At 40.3% G+C, this 23,766-nt stretch overlaps 1 protein-coding gene across 1 annotated transcript; it reads right to left on the bottom strand.

The window, feature by feature from the left end:
• Positions 1 to 18,893: 18,893 nt before the first annotated feature.
• On the bottom strand, positions 18,894 to 19,960 carry LOC117070738 (olfactory receptor 1L1-like). Its single transcript, XM_033190273.1, is given in 2 exon segments — positions 18,894 to 19,438; positions 19,441 to 19,960. Coding segments are annotated over 2 exon segments (915 nt in total). The 5' UTR covers positions 19,811 to 19,960.
• Positions 19,961 to 23,766: the final 3,806 nt, after the last annotated feature.

The following is a 23,766-nucleotide window of genomic DNA, read 5'->3' as shown; positions in this document are numbered from 1 at the left end:
CACGCTACTTTCTGGGAACATGACTCCCACTCTGCGATGGCAGCAGTGACAATGGCACTGGCACCTGCCACCATCATGGGGGGGGGCAGGCTGAGGGTGAGCAAGAGAGTAAGGGCAGGGAGGGGAGAGTCAAGGGGATAGGGGAGGAAACCAAGAAGAGGGGAAGTGGGGAGGAAAGAGGTGAGGGAAGGAGAGCAAATGGGGAAGAGGGAAAGGGGGAGAAGTGAGGGAGTGGGTGGGAGCACCAGAGAAGAGGCTGAGGGAAGGAGCCCAGTGGTGGAGGTGTGATGGGGGCACCTGCCAGGGCTGGGGTCTGAGTGTAGGCCTATTGCTGTTTTTGATTTCAAGTCTTTTTTATCTAGTAGAAATTTAGCTACACCTACTTGCTTTTGGTTTCCAATTGCATGGACTATCTTTTCCCACTCTTTTACTTTCAGTCTATGTGTGTCTTTATGGGTAAAGTAAGTTTCTTGTTAGCAGCATATAGTTGGATCTTGATTTTATTTTATTAATTATGCCAATCTTTATCTTTTAAGTGGAATATTTAATGTGTTTACATTCAAGATTATTATTGATACATGAGGCTTTGTTTCTGTCATATTATTAATTTTTACAAATTGTTTTATTAACTTTTTCTTTTTTTTCTCTTTTTGTCTTTATGGTTTGAACAAATTATGTCATGTTGTCATTTGATTCTCCTCCTCCTTTGTGTGATTGTTTTTATAAGAATTGTTAGTTTTATTTTTCCATATGTTTTCATCATAATGAATACTGACCTTTCATTTCCATGTTTAAGACTCCTCTGAACATTTCCTGCAAAGCCAGTCTAGAGGTGACAAATTTACTCAGCATTTGCTTGTCTGAGAAAGACTTCATTTCTCCTTCATTTATGAAGCTTTTTCTGGTAGAATATAAAATTCTTGGCTGACAGTTTTTTTTTCTTTCTAGTGTTTTGAAAATGCTATCCCATTCTCTTCTGGCCTATAAGGTTTCTGCTGAAAAGTCTGCTGTTAATCTGATGAGGTTTCCTTTGTAGGTGACTAGCTGCTTTTCTCTTGCTAATTTTAAAATTCTTTCATTCACTTTGACTCTAGACTTTCTGAATAATACATGTCACGTTGGTCTTTTTGCAATGTTCTTTCCTGGGGATAGCTGGACGTCCTATAACTGGATGTGTGACTCTCTTGCTAGGCTTGGGAAATTTTCATCAGTTATTTCCTCAAAGAGATTTTCTAAACTTTTTGATCTCTCTTCCCCCTTGGAATACCAATAATTCAAAGGTTTGGCCATCTTATGTAGTCCCAGGTGTCTAGAAGTCTTTGCTCATTCTTTCTTTTTTTTTTTTTGAGACGTAATCTAGCTCTGTGGCCTGGGCTGGAGTGCAGTGGAGCAATCTCAGCTCACTGCAAGCTCCCCCTTCCAGGTTCATGCCATTCTCTTGCCTTAGCCTCCCGAGTAGCTGGGACTACAGGCACCTGCCACCACACCTGGCTAATTTTTTGTATTTTTTAGTAGAGACGGGGTTTCACTGTGTTAGCCAGGATGGTCTCAATCTCCTGACATTGTGATCCGCCTGCCTCAGCCTCCCAAAGTGCTGGGATTACAGGCATGAGCCACTGTGCCTGGCCGCTCATTCTTTCTTATTCTTTTTCTTTACTTTTGTCTAACTGTATTACTTCAAAAAGACTGGTCTTCTATTTCTGAGATTCTTCCTTCTGCTTTCTGGTCTATTATTGAAGTTTTAAGTGTATGTTTTATTTCCTGCAATTTTTTTTTTGAGACAATATTGCTCTGTTGCCCAGGCTGTAGTGCAGTGGTGCGATCATAGCTCACTGCAGCCTTGAACTCTTGGGCTCAAGTGATTTCCAACCTCAGCCTCCCAAATAACTGGGACTACAGGCATGCGCCACTATGCCTGGGTGATTTTTGCATATTTTTTTGTAGAGATGGGATCTTGTTATGTTGCCCAGGCTGGACTTGAACTCCTGACCTCAAGTGATCCGCCTACCTTCGCCTCCCCAAATGCTAGAATTCTAGGCATGAGCTACTGTACTCAACAGTGAACGAATTTTTCATTCCAGAATTTATGCTTTTTTCCCCCTAAAGATATCTATCTCCTTGGTTTTAGTCATATCCTAAGTTGATTTTTGGACTTCTTTGTATTAGTTTTTAGACTTCTCTTGCATGTCATTGAGCTCCTTTAAAAATCAATATTTTGAATCTTTTACTTGGCATTTTGAGGAATTTTTTGATTGGGATCGGTTGCAGGACAGTTGAGGTCCCTTGGTGGTGTTATATTTCCCCATTTTTTCATGTTTTCTGTGTCCTTCTTTTGATATCTGAGCATCTGGTGAAGCAGTTGCTGGTTCCAATTTTGTTTTTGAAATTGCTTTGGTAGGGGAATTTCTTTCTTGAAGATGTGTGTGTGTTGTTGGTTGAGTAGGATACTTTGGCTAGGATTATGGGTGCCTACAATAGTGTGATCTTTGCATGAGCTCTTTAGTAGTACACAGAGTCAGTGGTATCTGTGATTTCCTCAGTAGCTTAGGGTACAGTTATTAGTTGAGGTTGTGGCAAGATTTTGTTGGGGTCTTGGACACTGACTGATCCAGTCTCCAGGTCCCTGTGGTGGCAGCGGTGGGGTTAATGTGCCTGTTTTTAAGCTCAGAGAAACTTACAGTGACTTTGGTGTTAAAGGGTCCTGGAGGGCTGGTTCTTAGGCCTCCAGGTGGCTTGACTAGAAGCTAGTAGTGGGATTGGTAGGCCAGGTGTGTGGGTGGGTTCTCATATCCTGTGGCAGCTGATGTCATGTGGGTGATGGCAGTATCAGTGGTGGAGCAAACCCCAGGGACGTGGGTGGTCCATATTGGTATTCTTGATAGCTGTGATGGGTTGGGCAGGCTAGTCCCCAGTCTGAGAGCCACTGTAGCAGGGTGGTGGGTATTACCCTTAGTGTGCTTAGGATAGCTTTGCCTCCCCTGTCTTTCTCCCAGCTGAGTGGCAGCTGCAGCTGTATTGCCTAATGAACTTGGGCCAAGTATGGGCACGGCTCAGTGTTAAACTCTTGAAATGAAGCTAGCTTTCAGTTTGTGACCAGAGAGGGCAGGACCCCCTAAGGCAAGCAGTATGGGAAAGAAAATATGGGGAGTGTGGTCTGCTCAAGTCTTAGTCTCACAGCAGCCTGTAGCAGGGCAGTGAGTATTGTCCTAGGTATGTGTAGAACAACTTGGTTTCCTTGTCCCTTTTTGACTGGCTGCTGGCTGCAGCCATGGGAACTCAAACTTGGCCCAAGGGTGAGGCAAATCCCAGGATTAAACTCTTAAAATGGTGTCAGTTGTGGGCTTATTACCAGAGAGTGTGGATCCCCTCGCAGGTGAGCACCATGGGCAAGAAGTTGTGGGGAATGTGGTCTGCTCATATCTCAATCTCAACAGCATTCTACAGCAGAGTGGTAGAGATCCTTCTTGGGGTGCATGGGAGCACCCAGTCTCTCCTGTCTCTCCTTGAAGCAGCACAGTGGCAACAGCTAAGTATATAGATCGCCAGTATCTAGGCTCTCTAAATGGCACCTGGCTGAGGCTGGTCTAGGCTCGGATGCCTGTGAAATTCCGTGTGGGCTCCCTTTCTGGAGTGACATCTCTGTGCAATCTTTAGGCAGCTCTGTATGTCAGGTCCAAGGTCTGGAGGGTTAAAGGTTTCTCCCAAAGTCAAGAGAAACCTGGGGGTTTCTCTCTTACTGTTTCCCCATATCCAGGAGCCTCTTTCAGCTCTGTCAGTCCCTGGCTAGGCAAGGTGTCCTGAACCCTCTCTTTACTTATTTTTGGTGCTTCTTGTATTTTCTCTGATGAATCCTAGCTTTCTCTTCTATACGGTCTGTTTGAAATGTACCTACTTTCTATTCTGTTCCTCTCCATGGAGGAGGAACATACTACCTGCATGTAATCAGTCTTCTTAATCCCTTTCTTGTCTAAATTGTTCTGTTTTCAATTAAATTCATACTCTGAATGAAGCAACTTTAGTTCATCTTCTTAGGTTGTTCAAATCCAGGTCTTCCCCCTTATCACATTAGGTATTATGAAAGGAACAGGTAAGAGAGTGACAGCATCAATAACAATATTGACTAAATGCTTACTATGAACCAGGCACTGATCTAAGCATTTTATACACATAAAACATTTGATCTTCACAGTAATTCTTGTATATTGAAACCATTTTATGCATTAAAAACAATGTAACATTTCTGTTACATTAGGATTAGAGACAAGTGTATTCTTCAGGCAAACAGGAAATGGGTTAAACAATACTGTATTGCTCACAGAAAATGTTCTGAGAGAATAAATTTTAGGTACTTTTTGGTACACTAGAAAAGCTAACTATGTAAGATGATGGATATGTTCATTTGCTTGACTATAATAATAATTTCACCATGTATATGTATATCAAAACATCATGTTGTACACCTTCAATATTTACAATACAAAATCTCAAGAAAATTTTTGTGAAACTGATTAACTGTTGTTAAATTTTCTCTAGAAAAGAAATTGTTTAAGAATGATCAAGAAAAAAATTAAAAATAATAGTGATGGAGAACTTGCCCTAAAAGATTTTAAAATAGGCTCTTAAGTTGTAGCAATTAAAAAGACATAGGAACAAATGTACATATTGCTATAGTTTGAATGTGTCCCACAAAGTTCATTTGTTAAAAACCTAATCCCCAAAGCAATAGTATTGAGAAGTGGGAACTTTGAGAGGTGATTGAGTCATGAAGGCTCTGTCTTCATGAATGGTTCAATGCTGTTATCTCAGGAGTCAGTTAGTTATTGCAGGAGTGGGTTTCTGATAAAAGGATGAGTACAATTTCTTCCTTGCTCTCTTTCTCATGCTTTTGCCCTTCCACCTCATACCATGAGATGGCACAGCAAGAGGACCCTCACCAGATGCAGGCCCCTTGACTTTGGACTTCCCAGTCTCCAGAATGGTAATAAATAAATTTCTTTTCTTTATAAACTACCCAGTCATGGGTATACTGTTATAGCAACATAAAGCAGAATAAGACACGTATCAGTGAAACAAAGAAATAAATGAGATAAATGTATATATGGGCATTTAGCATTTCAAATTAGTGATGGTAAATGTTATCAGAGTAATTAGATCTATAGATGAAATAAAGTTATTGTATATCTAGCTACAAAATATTTAAACCTAAAGAATAGAACTGAAGTTAATATAGTAGGCTATACTTTTTTTTAGAGGGAAAAGCTTTTCTAAATGAAAAGATTGACAAAGTTGACAACATAATAATCAATGGTTTCTATACATTGAAAGTTACCAAAATATTTGAAGGCATCCTAGCAGGGAGGCAGATTCTGATCAACATAGAAGCTGTCCAACAGTTGGATAGGTTGCCCTATTACATTGTGAGTTCCCTGTCATCTGAGGCAGTCAAACAAACGCTAGGTGACCATAGAGTATGTGCGGTTTGTAGGAAGAATCAAAGTATAGAAATGGGTAGATAATAAGAATGGAAATAACTTTTATAGGACACTAATCATTAAGTTTAAGGTGAGATTTTTGGGATATCCAGGAACTTAGGGCTGATTGAAACAGAAGTGATGCCCTAGAAACAACCTAGAGATGAAGGAGAAGTTATCTTCTGGTTAAATATTTACAGTGTATGCTCAGAATCTGAGCATATGGAAAGATAAAGAATTTCTTGGATGGGAAGATTTAATATCATAGAAATGTCAGTTTTATCGAAACCAATGTACAAATTATATACATTTTCAATCAGATCCCCGGTAGGTTTTGGAAAACATACACAGTGATTAAAACAATTTCCATGTACAACTTCGCCATATATTTATGCAACTATATGCCTGCATGTACAGCATGAGAATGGTTGAGGCAATCTACTATCTATCTATCTATCTATCTATCTATCTATCTATCTATCTATCTATTTATCTATCATCTATCATCTATCTATCCATCCATCTATCTAAACTATCTTACCTTACAGCTAATGACACAATTCAAGCCTAATTCATATTAGACACCACATGTGAACATAGTTGATAAAAAGGTGAAAGAAAGTCTTTAGCACTTTTGAGAATTTCACATGAAGAAATAAATGTGTGAGAACTGTCAATAACTGTTTGAATAGTAGGATTCAAAAAAGGAATAATTACCTTAGTATATATTTTTAAAAACTATGACCATCAAACATTACGGTTTGACACAAATAGAGATGACTGGGTTACTGGAACAGAATCAAAAGTTCAGAAATAGGTTTGAGCATATATTGGGATTTACTATATACTATGTATTTACAAGGAGATTTTTAAATTCAGTGTTTTATTTAACCACTTCATGATGGCAAATGGTGATATCTCCACTGGGTCATCACTAGAGAGTATAAGGAGTTATGAAAGCCAGTTGCCAATCCCAAAGCAAGCCCTAGTGATCATCCCTGGTGACAAATGGATAGAACAAGGGCAGATGTTAGCAATAGATTCTAGTATAGAACCAAAGGATACCACACTTAAAAAGCCCTGCTCTGTATTAGGGACACCAGAAGTAAGCTGCATAAATCCTGAGAGTTTAAGGAAAGAACGTGGAGGGAACAATGACAGCCAGGAGGGGTATGAAATGAATAAATGGGGCTAAATTATAACAGAAGTCATGGAGAAATTATTGAATTGGGATAAGAGAAACTCAGAATTGGGCTTCAATTGGGCAAAGCAAAAAGTAGAAAATAAAATTAAACTATACAAATTAAGCTATAGAATGCTCTATAAATTTATACAAAAAGATACTTGCACACACATGTTTATAGCAGCACAATTCGCAATTGCAAAAATATCGAACCAGCCCAAATGCCTATCAATCAATGAGTGGATAAAGAACTTGTGGTATCTATCTATCTATCTATCTATATCTATCTATCTATCTATCTATCTTCTGGTTAAATAATGATGGAATATATATATGATATATATTCATTGGATATGAATGGATAAAGTGTTTTATATATTATACATAATATGATGGAATTATACATATATTCTATATATGATGCAATACTACTCAGCCATAATACTTTATCCAATGAGTGGATAAAGAACTTGTGATATATATATATGATGGAATACTACGCAGCCATAAAAGGGAACACATTAATGGCATTCACAGCAACCTGGATGGAACTGAAGACTATTATTCTAAGTGAAGTAACTCAGGAATGGAAAACCAAACATCTTATGTTCTCACTCATAAGTGATCAATGATGTGAGTGCCTGCAGCAGCAGTGAGGGCTTTTCATATGTTTGGTGTTTATGGCTGCTAAAAGTTCTCCTGAGATCTTTTTATTCCACTTGGGAAACCATGACTAAAGGGATGTCTCTTGCCGCTGGGTTTGACTCATGGGCCTGCTCACACTGGCAGCAATACCGGTGCCTGATGAGCCGCACCTGTAGAGTAACCAGTGAGCCAAGGCTTAGAGCACTGGCATGTGTGGAAAGACCATGGCTCCGAGGTTCAGGGCTGCAAACGTACTAGTGCCCAGGGTGCAGGTACCCCTGCTGTTGTGTTGGTAATGATGTACAAGGCATGGATGCTTATGAAGCAGGCAGGGAGCCATGGACCTGTGCAGAGCTGTAGTAGCTCCAGGCTCCAGATCATGCACTAGTTCTTTATGGTGGCTGGGCTGATATCTGATATGTGAAGACACGCATACAGACCTTAATTCTGGGGTGCAGAGTGTAAACTAACTTGCTGTGGTGGTGGCTCTGATATCTGAGGCATGGGTAGATGTAGCACAGCCACAGAGCCAAGGTCTGGAATGCAGGCACTCATGGAGAAGCTGTAGTTTAGTGGTCAGGAACATATGTCGGGTTGAGAAGAGTGGTGGCTCTGGTTCTGAAATGGCACAACGCTGGCTACTTCTTGAGGGTGTGTATGTGTGAAGCCAAGTCTTCCTCTCTGGGGTTCCGTGGCAGGAATAGCTTTTGGTTACCTTAGTGTCAAAATGCCGAAGTTTTCTGCAGAGCAGGTCACTGGGACTGTGGTGTCTCCCATGATGTGCCTGATACCAATGACCTTGGCTTTTCTCTTTGTACCTAGCCATTTCTAGGTGTTTCAGATACACTGATCTCACAAGTCACCCTGATGTGCGTACATTCCTCTTCTTTTTATTCTTCTTCTTGCAACTGTGTTGCTGCAGATTCTTAAATGAGCCCTTGAGCACTCTCTGGATTATTTTGATTTGTGGATTGCTGTCTATATGTGTTTTTTGGGTGGTGGGGTGGGGAGATAAAGGCTGGCATCTCCTATTCTGCCATATTAATTATGTCATAGCTGGGAAAGTCTTTTAACCCCTCTGAAACTTGGCTACCTCATCTGTAAAGTGGCCATGATTATAGTGTTACTATCGGATGATAATATTATATCATGGTATTATTCTGGTAATTAAAACATGTTTTAATTCTGGCACATAAAAACTCTCAACAATATAGCTATCATTGAGGGATTTTCTGCCCCTTGAGTTCTAAGTAAATGTGACTCAATGTTCCCATTTCACAACACACAGAAGTTCAACTTAGTATGGATAATTTTGCACAGTTTTAGGAAGTTTATGTCCTTGTGGTCATCTGTGCCTCTGGGTTTCTGTTTTTAAGAATGAAAATAAAGTTCACCTCACTGACCTAGGCTTTTTTTTTTTTTTTTAAAGAAAATAGTAAGTTGAAGAAGTTTGTCTTTATGGACACACAGGTACCTTTAGGGAGGTAGGATAGAGGATAAGAGCCAAAAATATAATGTTCAGAACATGTTTAAGTTCTCAGATTAGATGTTAAGAGTTGTTTGATATTCAACAAGTTATCTGTACTTTCTGATTCTCATTTATCACATCTGCTATATGGACATAATAATTTGTACTTTCATCAAAAACTTAGTAGAAAGTTAGTATGATAATGTATGTAAAGTGCTGCATTTGAGTGCCTTTTACAGCTCAATGCTTGGTGGCTGTTATTACATAGGGTAAGGATCAGCAGCATCCCTCTGCTGAATGTTCAGGTAAGATTGAATTCAGGAACCTATCAATTGCCTGGTTGGTGGAAGTTTAAGTTATTTGCCAATGTTTCTGCAAATCCCAGAGGCTTGTAATCTTTTATGACCAATGCCTGCAAGCCTTTGCTTCTGTTATTCTCCACATTGACCCATATGTGCAACTGAGTCCTTCTCCAGTTACTTACATAAGGCAGTCCCTGTGTGGTGTATGGTTTACTAAGGATGTTTGGAGTATGTTTGGCTGTTTATTTTGGGGGGAGTTTATACTTGCATGAAGGGCACATTTGTAACTGTTACACATATCCGCTGACCAACATGTCTCTGGGAAGTTTCTGTGTTTACTTTAGCACTATGTAATCTCCAATTCACTCTAGCTGATTGACTCTTCTCTCCCATAAGTCCTCATTAGAGGGTACTGGAGAGGGTATTGGAGACAAGCTTCTTATCTTCTGTGTGATTCTCATGACCATGGCCTTCTTGTTTGAACTTAATGTGGAAGGGCATCAAAATGACATGTTCATGAATCTTGCGTTTTCCCCTGAATAGCCTTTCAGAGCCTGAATTACCTTCCAACTCTGTGGGGTCCAACCATGCTTTAATTTTTATTCTTCTGTGAGATCTGGCTGTGCAGCTGAGATTTATGTCTTCTTTTTACCTTGTGAATTCTTACAGCAAATCCCTGTGCCAGTGTTGAATTTTACCTGAGCCCCGTGCTCCTGGAAAACAGTGGCAGTTCAAGAAATCCCTCCACTCTTTTGTGTTCCGGAAAAGAATGCACTTTGACCTACCCTCAATCTGAGTTCACACATAACCCCTCCTTAATGACCCCGCTGGAACTTCAACTAATAAAATACCTTCTTTGATCAACTCTTCAGTCCTGCTACTGTTACTAGCTCATCCCACTTCTGCATATCTGTTTCTTTCTAGCCTCATTCTTGTTCACATCTCTTTATGAAAGAAAATTCCTTTTCTGTCTGACATTTGACACTTTTATTGGTCTCACAATTGAGACATTCTCCCTAGTGCAATAGTTCCCTTGCATTATTGCTATAGACCATTTCTCCCCTTTTGCAGTCATATCTCTCTGCAGGGGCCATTGAAAATAATATGCTAAGAATAGATAAGGCTCAAGGACAGTATCTCTAGCTAGTTGCACTTTCAATGAACTCCAGTAGTCAAGGACAGTATCTCTCGTTGAACTTTTAATGAACTCTAGTAGGCGCCAAGAAGGCAGACAAAATAAGAAAGAACTTAGAGACAAGGAACTAAGCAGAAGGTTATATCTGGGTGCAGAAAGTTCGTTTTGCATTGTGTTATTTTTGCTGACGTGGGATTTATGGAGTATAAATAAAGTGAGGCGGAGGCTCTAGGCGCGGCCGCCATGTTCTCTGTTTGTCTTTGTCTCTTGTGTCTGTTCATTCTCCACCACCCCTGGCACGGTCCCCAATAAGTGGCGCAGTGAGCAGGGTGCACAGGGTGAGTAGTGGGGAACAAGAAGGGGAACCCCCTAGGAGCGGGTAAAACCCGGGAATTGTTAAGGGGAATCTTCTTAAGCTTTCATTATGGGGAATTCCAGTTCCTTGGCCTCAGAATATTTAAGATTATTACAAGGGCTTTTACTTTCGATTGGGGTTGATGCAAAAGAGAGAACTTTGCGGAAATTGTTTGCTCATGTGGAACAACATTGCTCTTGGTTTCAATATCAAACTGAAGTACAATTAAATAAGCGAGAGTGGCAACAGGTTGTTAAGACCCTTCATCAAGCGTCAGCACGGCGATGTAATGTCAGCACCTTTGTGGGCCCTTTGTGCCTCTATTATTCAGGCTTTGGAGCTCTTAGAGACAGACTCTGAAAAGGGGGAAGGCGGGGATGAGGAGTCTTTGAAGTCTCCAATAGCCATTTCCCCTCCTTTAGATAATTCTGTAACTTAAGGAGAAGGTCCTTTGTGTGATAATGTGTCTCATGAAAAGGAATCAGAAATTCAAAAGGAGCTTCAGCCGGTTGTTCAATTGTTACAACAAATTTTACAATTGCAGTTATCTCCCCCTCAACCTTATCCTCCACCCACTCCTGTTTTTACTTTTCCCGTGGTTCATCCACCCCCATCAGTACCTAAGGCGGAGGAGGAGGATAGTTTTCCACCACCACCACCGCCGGTGGAAATGCTGCCTCATTCAGGCATGGTTTTTGCTGTTCCCGCTTCTACTGCTAAAGCTGTAATTAAGGTATTGGATTCTCAAGAGGATGAGGATCCTCTACAATTGTTCCCCATTATTAGGCAACCTTTTGTCCTAATGACCAATTTCCTCAAGGGGGTATAAATGTGCAGTATAATGTTCTTCAATTTAAATTTCTTAAAGAAATGAAGGCAGCTGTTGCTAATTACGGCCCTCAATCTCCTTTTGTCATGGGGCTTCTAGATTCTTTCTCCTCTGAGAATTTGTTTTTGCCTCTTGATTGGGAGACTTTGGGGAAGGCTGTTTTGGACCACTCTCAGTGGCTTCAGCTACGCAGTTGGTGGCTGGAAGATGCCAAAGAGCAGGCCCACCGCAATGCCGCTAGAAATTCTCCAGGACCAACAGAGGAGCAATTAACAGGCACTGGTCAGTTTGCTACCGTAGTGGCTCAATCTGGACTTGAGGACGTGGCATTATCACAAGTTAAAGCACTTTTTTTAAAGGCTTGGTGTAAAGTAGAATCATCAGGAAAAACTGCCTTGTCTTTTGTTGAGATTTTGCAGGGCGCAAACGAACCTTATCCTGACTTTGTGGCTCGGCTCCAAGATGCTGTAATAAAGACTGTGGGTAGTGGGGCTGCAGGCCAAATCCTGGTAACCACACTAGCTTTTGAGAATGCTAATCAGGAATGTCAGAGGTTGTTGCATCCTCTAAAGGCTGCTGGAAACTTACAAATAGAAGATTTTATTAGAGCCTGTGCAGGAGTGGGAGGGGCTGCCTACAACGCTCAGTTGTTTGCTGGAGCTTTATCTAAGGCATTCATGGGAAAAAAGGGAGTTTGCTTCCAATGTGGAAAGACCGGTCATTTTAAAAAGGAGTGCCATAAGTTATCTAATAGGAGTGACTCCTCCAAAGTAGAATTTAAAAAGCTTCCTACTGAGCCCTGTCGTCATTGCAGCAAAGGGTGACACTGGACTAATGAATGTCACTCTAAAGTGGACAAAAACGGTAATTCTCTCACCTCCGGATCAGGAAACTTGCAGAGGGGGCCTTCAGCTTGGGGCCCCAACAACAATACAAGCCCTCTTCATTTGCAATTTCCAGTCAGCTCAGGGGTCCAGCATCAGCAGGCCAGTCAGCCAATGTTAACCCCCAATTTTCATTAGCTCAGCTTTTCTCTGCTACTTCCGGTAGTGCCGCTGCTGATGTGGCAATTTTACAGGCTGTTGAACTTACCCCAGAAATGGGAGTTGTTAAATTGGCTACAGGTGTTTTTGGGCCATTACCTCCACATACTGTTGGATTGCTTATAGGACGCAGTAGTAGCATTTTACAGGGTTTACAAGTTCATTTGGGTGTTATAGATTCTGATTATAAAGGGGAAATTCAAATTATGGCTCAGGCTCATAAACCTATATCCCTGAAAGAGGGGCAGCGAATTGCACAACTCCTTGTACTACCCTATTTTCAGTTTCCTTCACGGAGGCAAGAAAGAACTGGAGGTTTTGGAAGCATGGGTAAACATTTTTTTGGAAACTTTAGTAACTCAACAAAAACCCTTGTTTCCCCTTGAAGTAGAGGGACAAATTTTTCAGGGCTTGGTGGACACTGGAGCTGGCGTTTCCATTATTGCCTCTGATCAATGGCCTTTGCAATGGCCTAAACAGCCTGTTGCTGTTTCTCTTACAGGATTAGGTTCCGCCCCTGAGGTGTATCAAAGTTCTCAATCCTTAAATTGTCGAGGGCCAGATGGTCAAATGGCCCAAGTTCAGTTTTATATTGTTCCTATTGCCCTAAATTTATGGGGGCAAGATTTATTGCAACAATTTGGAGCTTTTGTTTCTATTCCTCATGTCTCTAATTCTGCCAAGAATATGATGTTCCGCATGGACTACAATCCCCTTGAAAAATCTTTAAACATGTAGCCACTGTTCAGCAGCCTCAAGCCCTTCCCTTGACATGGAAAACTAATATTCCTGTATGGGTTGAACAGTGGCCTTTAACACGTGAGAAGCTTGAGGCCTTGGAAAACTTAGTTCGGGAACAATTATCCCTAGGTCATATAGAACCTAGTACTTCTCCATGGAATTCCCCTGTCTTTGTGATTAAGGAAAAAAACGGTAAATGGAGACTACTGACAGATCTTCGTGCTATTAATGCATGTATTCAACCCATGGGATCCTTACAACCTGGCCTTCCTAACCCTTCTATGATTCCTCAAGATTGGTTACTTATGGTTATTGATTTAAAAGATTGTTTTTTTCTATTCCTTTGGATCAAAAGGATTGTGAGCGTTTTGCCTTCTCTGTCCCTGTTTTTAATAATTCTCAGCCACTTTCTCGATATCAGTGGAAGGTTTTACCTCAAGGTATGTTAAACAGCCCTACCTTGTGTCAAGAATTTGTCCATCGAGCTCTGAATCCTGTTAGAAAATGTCATCCTTCTGTTCTTTTATATCATTATATGGATGATATTCTTCTTGCCGCACCCACCAAAAAAGAGCAGCAAGATGCTTTTACATCCTTACAAACGCAGCTCTCTTTATACTCACTTAATATTGCCCCAGAAAAAATTCAAATAGATTTTCCTATTCAGTATTTAGGTTATACCTTGGGAGCATGAAATATTCGACCCCAAAAGATTCAAATTCGACACGATCATTTAAAAACATTTAATGACTTTCAAAAGCTTTTAGGAGATATTAATTGGATGCGTCCTGTTTTAGGAATACCAACGTATCACTTACAACATCTTTTTTCTATTCTAGAAGGAGACAGTCACTTGGACAGCTCACGTCATTTAACTCCTTTGGCTTTACAGGAACTCCAGCTTGTAGAAGAACAACTTCAAAAGGCCCATCTACATTATATCCTTCCCGACGTTCCCCTTTCCTTTTGTTTATTTTATACTTTACATTCTCCTACAGGTATGATTCATCAAACAAATCAGCCATTATAATGGATTTTTTTAGCCAACAAAACATCTAAACGCTTGACTACTTATATCGATCGTTTAGCTGAATTGATCATCAAAGGACGGCATCGCTGTTGACAACTCTGGGGAGGAGAGCCTTCCTTCATTATCTCTCAATTCACTCATATCAGATTACTTATCTTCTTGCCACTTCTGATTCTTGGCAAGTTGCTTGTGCCTTATTTGTCAGACAATTTTCTACCCAATATCCTAAGTCTCCGATCTTTTCATTTTTTAGACAGCATTCTGTGTTGCCTTTCTCACCAATATCTTTATTTCCTGTTCAAGGCCCTACCTTTTTTACTGATGCTAGTAGCAATGGTAAAGCTGGATATTGGAGTGTTCATCAATCTCGAGTTACAGTTTATCCTTATCCCTCGGTGCAACAGGGAGAACTGTTTACTATTCTCATGGTCTTACTTGATTCCCTTCCACCAGTTGTAACATTGTTAGTGATTCTCAATACGCCGTGTATGTTACTTCTTATATTTCTCAAGCCACTCTACCTCTTTGTGCTACTTCTTCTCTTCAAAAACTCTTTTCTTTGTTGTCTTCTACTTTGAGCCAACGTCGAGCTCCTTTATTCATCACTCATCGTCGTTCTCATTCTCAACTTCCTGGACCGTTAGTTCATGGTAATGCTCAGATTGATTCACTTTTAATTGGCCACCTACAGGCTGCAGAACAAGAACATGCTCTACATCACACTAATAGTTCTGGCCTTCAACGACGATTTCATTTAACTTGTAAACAAGCTCGTTCTCTTATTCAAGCTTGTCCTTCTTGTGCTCCTTTGAGCATTCCATCTTTCCATCCTGGGGTTAATCTGCGAGGTACTCAAGTTAATCAGATTTGGCAAATGGACGTCACACACGTCCCCTCTTTTGGACGATTAAAGTATGTTCATCATACCATTGATACTTTCTCTCATTTTCAATGGGCAACTCCTTTGCCATCTGAAAAAGCTGATGCTGTTATTACTTATCTCTTAGCTTGTTTCGCCATCATGGGCATTCCTCTAATACTTAAAACTGATAATGCCCCTGCCTATGTTTCTCGTAAGTTACAAGTTTTCTTACAGCAATACAATATTCAACATCTCACCAGTACCCCGGGCAACAGTCAAGGTCAAGCCATCATTGAGCACGCAAATTTAACCTTAAAAACTCAACTGCTAAAACAAAAAGGGGAAAATGAGTCCCCCAGAAATCAGATTTTAAAGGTTTTGTTTACCTTAAATTTTTTGAATCAATGGAGACAATTGCAGGACTCCGCTGCCGTAACTCATCTTTCCTCACCTCCCTCGGCGATAGTCCCCGCCGACAATTTAAAGGTTTGGTATCCTAATGAAGAAGGTAAGTATGCTCAGGGGCAAGTTCTAAAACAGGGACAGGGCTATGCTCTTGTCCTTACAGGGAGCGGACCTGAGTGGTTTCCTACAAGGCGATTGAAACCCTGTTGAAAAGAAAACTGGACTCGGCATGCATCTCTTCCTTTGTTGGATGTGACTCAGTGGGGGACTTATTTCCCTTAGTGAGGCTTTGTATGAATATTGGACTTATATTCCCTTTCCACCCTTGTATCAGGGAGTCGCCTGGGGGGAGGCGGAAGTTAAGGTTTTCACCAATGACTCTACTTGGATGCCGTCCCCCTATATGGACAAGGACAACATAGAATGGGAAATGGGAACAATAAACAGCACATACCAATTTGGAGTGGAAGGACTTCCAATTTGCATGGGAAATAGTCCTCATTGTCTCCGGAAATCGCATGAAGCTTGGGCTGTTCACTATAATCATAGCCATGTGGCTGCCAATACTGTTATTATTGTAACTAGAAGTTTTCATTATAATCATACTATATATATTAATGAGACTATTCCTAGTTCCTTACATTTTTGTCCTATTCCAGAGGTTTCCCCTAATATTGAGGTATTGGAGTGGCAACATTGTTGGGGAACTAAGCCCCGGATTTTATTAGAATATAATGGGCTGCAAGTAACTGATTGGAGTGTGTACGGTGATTTTCAAACAAAATTCGCATACCTTTGAAATGGCACTGGGTAAATAAAAGTATTGCTGCTGACGGTAATGAAACTTTGGTATGGCGTGAAGGAGGCTTGTCGCCACCTATGCCTCATCTTAGATACTCTTTACAAGTACAAAGTCATCTTTGGAAGCTATTAGCTGCAGGTGATGCCATTAGTACTTTTGTGGGGAATATGTCCCTTAATCTTTCTAACCCAAATAACCCCTTTCATATTCAATTACATCGGAATATCTCCCGATATATTATTGCTTGTGTCTGAAAGCCTTACCTATTGTTAGCAGGGAATTTAACATGGGATAATGATACGGGAATTGTTAATTGTACAGATACGTGTACATTTTTGTCTTGCCTCAATCATTCCTGGTGGCACAACTTTACTGGGGATATTTATATCCTCGGGGCTCATAAGGAAATTTGGCTACCTGTCAACCTTACACGACTGTGGGGGGCATCACCTCTTGAAACTTATATTTGGACTTCCCTCCAGCGGACCCGTCATGTCCTTGGACTTATAGTCGCCTTGATAATGGGCCTTGTCGCCATCGCCTCCACTGCAGCTGAGGCAGGACTCGCTCTACATCAAAGCATACAAAATGCTGAATTTGTGCAGCAATGGCATGAGCAATCTCATCGGTTGTGGCTTCAACAACAGAACATTGACTCTCAACTCGCTGAAAGATTGGACAACGTGAAGCAAGCCTTAACGTGGCTTGGAGATCAGCTCACTGTCCTCAGTACTTGAATAACATTGCAATGTGATTGGAACTCCACTCAATTTTGTGTAACACCTGTGCCTTTTAATGTTTCTCAGAATTGGACCGAAATCCGAAGATTATTAATAGGCCATAAAAATATTAGTTTGGACATCCAAGAACTCACTCAAAACATTTCCGAAACATTTCGACAACAATTCCATGTATTGTCCGGGGCCGCTACCTTGCAGGAGCTGGGTCAAAGTTTTGCTGCCCTTAACCCATGGACCCAGACGAAAACATGGATTTCTACCATCTCTGGAAGTATCTTGCTTTGGGCGCTTGGATGGAGTTTACTTCTCGTGGTGATCCGATGCTCCCTCCATTGCATCCAAAAACAAAAGAAAACACAGGAACAAGTATGGGCTACCTTTCTAGGATTGAGGCAAAACAAAAAGGGGGAAATGCAGGGGCCATTGAAAATAATATGCTAAGAATAGATAAGGCTCAAGGACAGTATCTCTAGCTAGTTGCACTTTCAATGAACTCCAGTAGTCAAGGACAGTATCTCTAGTTGAACTTTTAATGAACTCTAGTAGGTGCCAAGAAGGCAGACAAAATAAGAAAGAACTTAGAGACAAGGAACTAAGCAGAAGGTTATATCTGGGTGCAGAAAGCTTGTTTTGCATTGTGTTATTTTTGCTGACGTGGGATTTATGGAGTATAAATAAAGTGAGGCGGAGGCTCTAGGCGCGGCCGCCATGTTCTCTGTTTGTCTTTGTCTCTTGTGTCTGTTCATTCTCCACCACCCTGGCACGGTCCCTGATATCTCTCCTTACCTAAGACCAGATTGGATTTTTATTTGACACCTGTTACTTAAAAGTATGTGTGTTTCTCTGTACCTTGCAAACCTAAAACAATCTAATTAACAGGAAATTGCCCTCCAAATACTTGTATTGCCTGTGTTATTTTGTTTCCTTAGATCCTGCTGATCTTTGGCCTTCACATTGTTGACTTAAATCACTTAGCACATTATCTTTGTTTTTAAGTCCAGTAGGCTGGTGCATGGTGTATCAGAAGTAAAAATTTGTTGAAAGAGCAAATGAATTCACAAATCTCTGAGTTGCAAGATAATTCATGGACTAGCAGTGACTAATATTTCTCAGAACTCACAAATGAGCAAAAGTGTTTCTTCCTACACAATTGGTTTTTCTGGTTAGAAGACTGTCTTAAGTCTGTTAAGGAAGAGAACTGCCCCAGGAGTTGGAGGCATCTGCTACTAAGGTTACTGGAACTTCACACATACTTCCTGGGAAAACAGTGCAGTTGAGCTTGGGTCAAATGAAATTAATGAGAGACTTAAGGTACAGTCAGCTTTGCCAGGTGGGAAGCAGGAAGAATACTGAGATGCCATACTTTCAGGAACCTGACCTGACACTGATTCACTAAGAGTTATCTAATGGGATGATTTTATTTGTTGAGACTATGATAACAATAGAAGCCAGGCTTTAATCTTTGAGGAAATGCAGAGGAAGGAGTCACAGTTCTGACATTTATAATGGGAGAGAGAGACCTCGTTATTGAGGAGCCCCTGGGCTAATATGATGAAGCGACACACACACACACACACACACACACCACACACACACACAGTGGCTCAAAGACATTCAAGCAGCTTTACATTACTATACGAGAAAACCCAGCTGCATGAATACGGATACTCAGGAGATTACAGTGATCTAACTTAGTTTGTAGGCATTATATTCAGGAGTAGCTTCAACACATGCAATAAACATTCTTATATAAGGAATGAAACATCATAATTGAAGGTCCTATCCTTTCAGAATCTAATAATCATTTCAGAATCACATACCCGGCAATAACCTATAGTCCAGGGCAAGAGATCTGTGGTATTCTCCTAAGACTTCAGGTCTTTTATTGACATTTCATCCCGTGCATCAACTTTACCAAACCCTGCTTCATGTCTTTGTTCCTCAGACTATAGATAAATGGATTTAGCACTGGAGTCAGTATGGTGTAGATAATTGTTGCTATTAGATCCTTGACAGTATAGTTGGACAGGGGCTGAATATACACATAGCTAATGCTTCCATAAAACAGGGTCACCACTGTCAGATGAGAGCCACAGGTAGAAAATGCTTTCAGCTTTCCAGCAACTGAAGGAATCTTTAGAACAGTCATGAGGATTCTTAAATAAGAGATGATGATGCATGAAAAGGGGGTCATTATGACAGCCAAGACTTCTGTCATTACAATGATTTCTTTGACAAAATGGGAGGAACAGGACAATTTTAGCACTGGTTGGTCATCGCAGAAAAAGTGCTGGATGACATTGGAGGCACAGAAGATGAGTTGATTAGTCAGAAGAATGCGCAGGAGGGAGTGAAAATGTGGAATGCAGAAGGAGAGAACCAGAAACAGGATACAGCATCTGTGACTCACAATGGTGATGTAGTGGCCACGTAGCAGTCAATGGCCATGACTGCTAGCAGGTAACTCTCTTTGTTTCCAAAGGCTATGAAAAAGTACATCTGGGTCAGACACTCACCATAAGAGATGATCTTTGTCTCTGATAAGAAGTTCACCAGCATCTTAGGGATAATGACTGTGACATAGCAAATGTCAACAAAAGACAGGACACTTAGAAAGAAATACATGGGTGTCTGGAGATGAGTGTCTGAGCGGATGGCCAGGATAATGAGCAAGTTTCCTATCACTGTGACAAGGTAGATGGGGAGAAACACAGCAAAGAGAGGCTTCTGATCCTCAGGTCAAGAGGAGAGTCCAAGAAGGATGAATTCAGGGGGTCTTGTTAGTTTATTTCTTCCCATAGTTGTGGGTTCACCTAAAGATAAACTAACACCGTATCAGGTTCTTACAACATCTGATAAAATCTGTACAAAATTTTTCTTTTTGTTCTTCTTATCAGCAATTAAAAAATTTAAAATGTTATAATTACCTGGATTGTGGTTTCTTTCCATTAATGTGGGGTATTTAGAAATTAATATATATTTTAATCTCCTTTCAGTCGCCTGCTATAAAGAAAAAAATTACAGGGAAACAGAAATGGGAAAGGGAGAAAAGAAGAGATATAGGGCAAGAGGAAGAAGTGAGTGAAAGAGAATTCTCAGAAGGAGAGGAGGAGAATCCTGGAGAAATTATTCTCTTCTTTTTATATATATATTTATTGTATTCAGGGTTTTCAGTAGTTAATATATGGTAGGATAAAAACAGTTTCATCTCTCACTTAATTTCCAGCTGATGGAATAAAGATTTCCCTTAGTTCGAATATTTCTCTCTGCATCAATTATTCTGGAGGCTGGCAATCATGTAAAAAGACATTGAAATACGAGATTACCCAACAGTTACTCTGTTTCCCTCATTTTTTAGTGAAACCTTATTTGAGTGAAAGGATAGGTATGAAGAGGCAAAAGATAGACAGAAATAACAGGATAGTAAAAACATTTCTTTCTTTTTTTCTTTTTTTTTTTTTTCTTGAGAAAGGTCTTGCTCTGTTGCCCAGGCTAGAGTGCAGTGGCACAATCTCAGCTCTGCAACCTCTGCCTCCCGGATGCAAGCGATTTTCCCGCCTTAGCCTCCTGAGTAGCTGGGATTGCAGGCTTGTGCCACCATGCCCGGCTAATTTTTGTATTTTTAGTAGAGACGGGGTTTCACCATGTTGGCGAGGTTGGTCACGAACTCCTGATCTCAGGTGATCCACCCACCTCGGCCTCCCAAAGTGCCGGGATTACAGACGTGAACCACTGCACCCAGCCAACATTTCTTTTAATGTAACATAAATCTCATTTTTGTTACCCAGCCCCTAAATGCTAAAATTGTCATTGTTGATGCATGCTTGTCTGTGTTGGTGTAATTCTTTTCACAATTCCAGTCTCAGTTACATATATGCTTCCCCAAAATACCACACAGAGAAGGTATCTGATTTTAGACAAGCTTTCAACCATCATGAAGCTGAAGATTTTCCTCTCTGCCTTCTCTGGGCCTCCCACATGCTGAGGATATTGAAGACACTCACAGACCCCACCTTCTGTCAAGGGAGCATCCTTTGAGATCATCAAGAAGTCCCTGGAGTTCAGATGGAAAAGATGGCAGAAAACAAGCCAAGAATTATTATAGTTTTGGAGTTTCTTCCCCAAGGAGCCTGAGGAGTGTCAGTGCCTTCTCTCTCTCTCAGAAATCAGCCTCCTGACCTAACTTCTTTTGGTGGAAAAGACTCCACCTGTGTGAGGCTGGCTCACATGACAGTGATGCGGAGTGACGGGCTCTCTCAAACTTCCTAAGCCCTGTCCTCACAGCTGTACTGCTTACATTGAAAGACAGCATATGGGGTTGGAGAATTTTTCTCAGAATTCATTGATCATCAAGCTAAAACAACTAGAACATCTTATGCCACCAGTTGCTTTCCCGTCTCCCTGTGTTAGAAGCAGCCCCTTGCTAGACACTGTTCTTAGAACTTTGAAATATAATAAGTAATAGGGTTAAGACTTTAGATTCCAGGCTGTGAATCTTTACTCTTCTGTCTAAAGCATCCTCAAGTCTACTTATGTATGACCCTTGCTTCTCACCCAGGAAAGCCACCAGGGCATATATATATATGTATTTTTTTGTTAGCTATTAATTTTATTACAGTTGTAGCATACAAACATTAAACAAATCAGATTGATATTTTTATTGTTAAAGCAACTTTCAAAAAAAGTGGTTGACCACTCTAGTTTATTGTGTGAATCTCTTTCAAAGTAAGAAAGTAATCCTCACTGGAACTATTCTAGAACTCAGATTGTCATGTATTTGAAATGGCTTTTGCTCTCATTACTTGAAATTTAAGGTGATGTTTGTTTTCCTCCTAGAGACAGATGGCTCTAAGCAGGTGGAAGTGATGGGGGAGGGTTCTGATAGATGACTGAATGGATGAGAAGGATAAGGCTTCTACTCTCTTATTTCTTCTCTTTTTTCTTTCATTGTGGTAAGAAAACTTAACATGAGATCTACCCTGTTTACAAACTTTTAGGGCACAGTATCTTTAATAATAGGATAAATGTTGTATAACAGATTTCTAGAACTTATTCATCTTGTATAACTGAAAATATATTCTCCTTGAACGCCAATTCTCCATTCCTCCCTCCCTCCCTCCCTCCAGTCATTAGGGGCATATATTTTATGGCAACCCATATTTCTGGTCATTTGGGACATCTCACTTTGCATGTAAGATGTAATTCTCAAATTAGGACTTCAACTTCCCCATATCCCTGTGCAACCACCATCCAAGGATATCTGATTCCTTCTCACTCATTGCCCCTCACCCATTTAGACTATTGTGTCTTTGCTTATCCTTTCCTTCATCTATTAAACCTAACCTGCAAGGCTCGAATTCAGCCTCTTCCAGGACACTTTGCTTGATGACTACCAGTTGAAATGGCTTCGTCTCTGTCCCCACTTAACACTTTGAACCTCCATTCTATGCAATATCTCAATCTGTTTGTGTTAACATTAATTTTTAAACATTAATTTTTAAAAATTCCAGACAGCAACAATTTAATGAGTGCTTGCTATGTACTAGGCACTCAGCTAAACAAATCAGATGTAATATCTCATTTATTTATCTCAATACCTTAATGAGGTAGGCAGTCTGATTTTCTTTACTTTAGAGTTGAGGAATCTGAGCTCAGAGAGGCAAAGTGAGCTATGCAATGTAGCACAGCAAGTAAGCGACAGAATCAGTTTTGAAACATCTCATAAGGTTGTTTAACTCCTGTTTGACTCAGTGCTCTTAACCTGCCACTGTATAGCTTTTTTATGATGCTAGCAAAAAGATTTGGATATTATATGCTGAGTAACAATTCCCAAATAAAACATATTGCCAAAAATATAAAGTATTTCTTGTTAATTCAAAAAAGCATATTAGTTTAAGCTGTCCCTCCAGACTGCATACTCCTTGAGATCAATAACCATGCCTATTAATATTTGACTGTTCTGATCAGTTTATTAGTTCATAGACATTTATTAAAGGCTTATGATATGCTAGGAATTTTGGTGGGTACTGGAGATATAGTGGAATATTAAATAAAGTCAGTTTCCACCCATGAGTGACTGATCAATGCCTTGTTGAAGGTAGTGGTTACTCAACAGATGAAATATTTTCTCGTTTTTCTATTTGTGGAAATTTGAAATAAAAAATGTAGAAAGGTACAAAGAGGAAAATAGTAATCATTCATGTTACCATCACCCAGAAAGGTTAGCAACAATAGCATTCTGCCCATTTTCTCCAGCCTTCAAAAAATTAATTTATTCACAAACCTTTATAAAGTACTTATTATGGGCCATGGACTCTTCTATGTGCTTTGTAAGTATCGAGTCACTTTTATTGTCTTCATAACCCTATTAGGTAGGCATTATTCTTATACTTTATTTGCAAATGGGGAATCCAAGGCACAAAAAATTGAGTAACCTACTCAAAGTCATCCAGTTAGTAAGTGGATGAGCCAGGATTCAACCAGGCAACCTCACTTCAGAGCACGTGGTCTGACTCCGTATGCTACGCTTTATGTCTTCCCTCCAAAATAATACATAATTATAGGTGAATATGTTGCCCTTTAAAATGGAACACTACAAATAAAGATAAGATTGTCCTTTGATTTCTATCGCAGGTCTGGAGGTTTGCTATGTTTTTGTGTTCCGTGAGTGCAAATATCAATCTGCTCTCAAGAATACTATTGCTGGTAAAGCAGAATGGACATTGCAGTAAGTATGGTTTCACTTTCTGTAATCT

The sequence above is a fragment of the Trachypithecus francoisi genome, unplaced genomic scaffold, assembly GCF_009764315.1.
Source record: "Trachypithecus francoisi isolate TF-2019V2 unplaced genomic scaffold, Tfra_2.0 Contig01585, whole genome shotgun sequence".
NCBI lineage: Eukaryota > Metazoa > Chordata > Mammalia > Primates > Cercopithecidae > Trachypithecus > Trachypithecus francoisi.
This window is presented reverse-complemented; position numbering and strand designations above follow the sequence as displayed.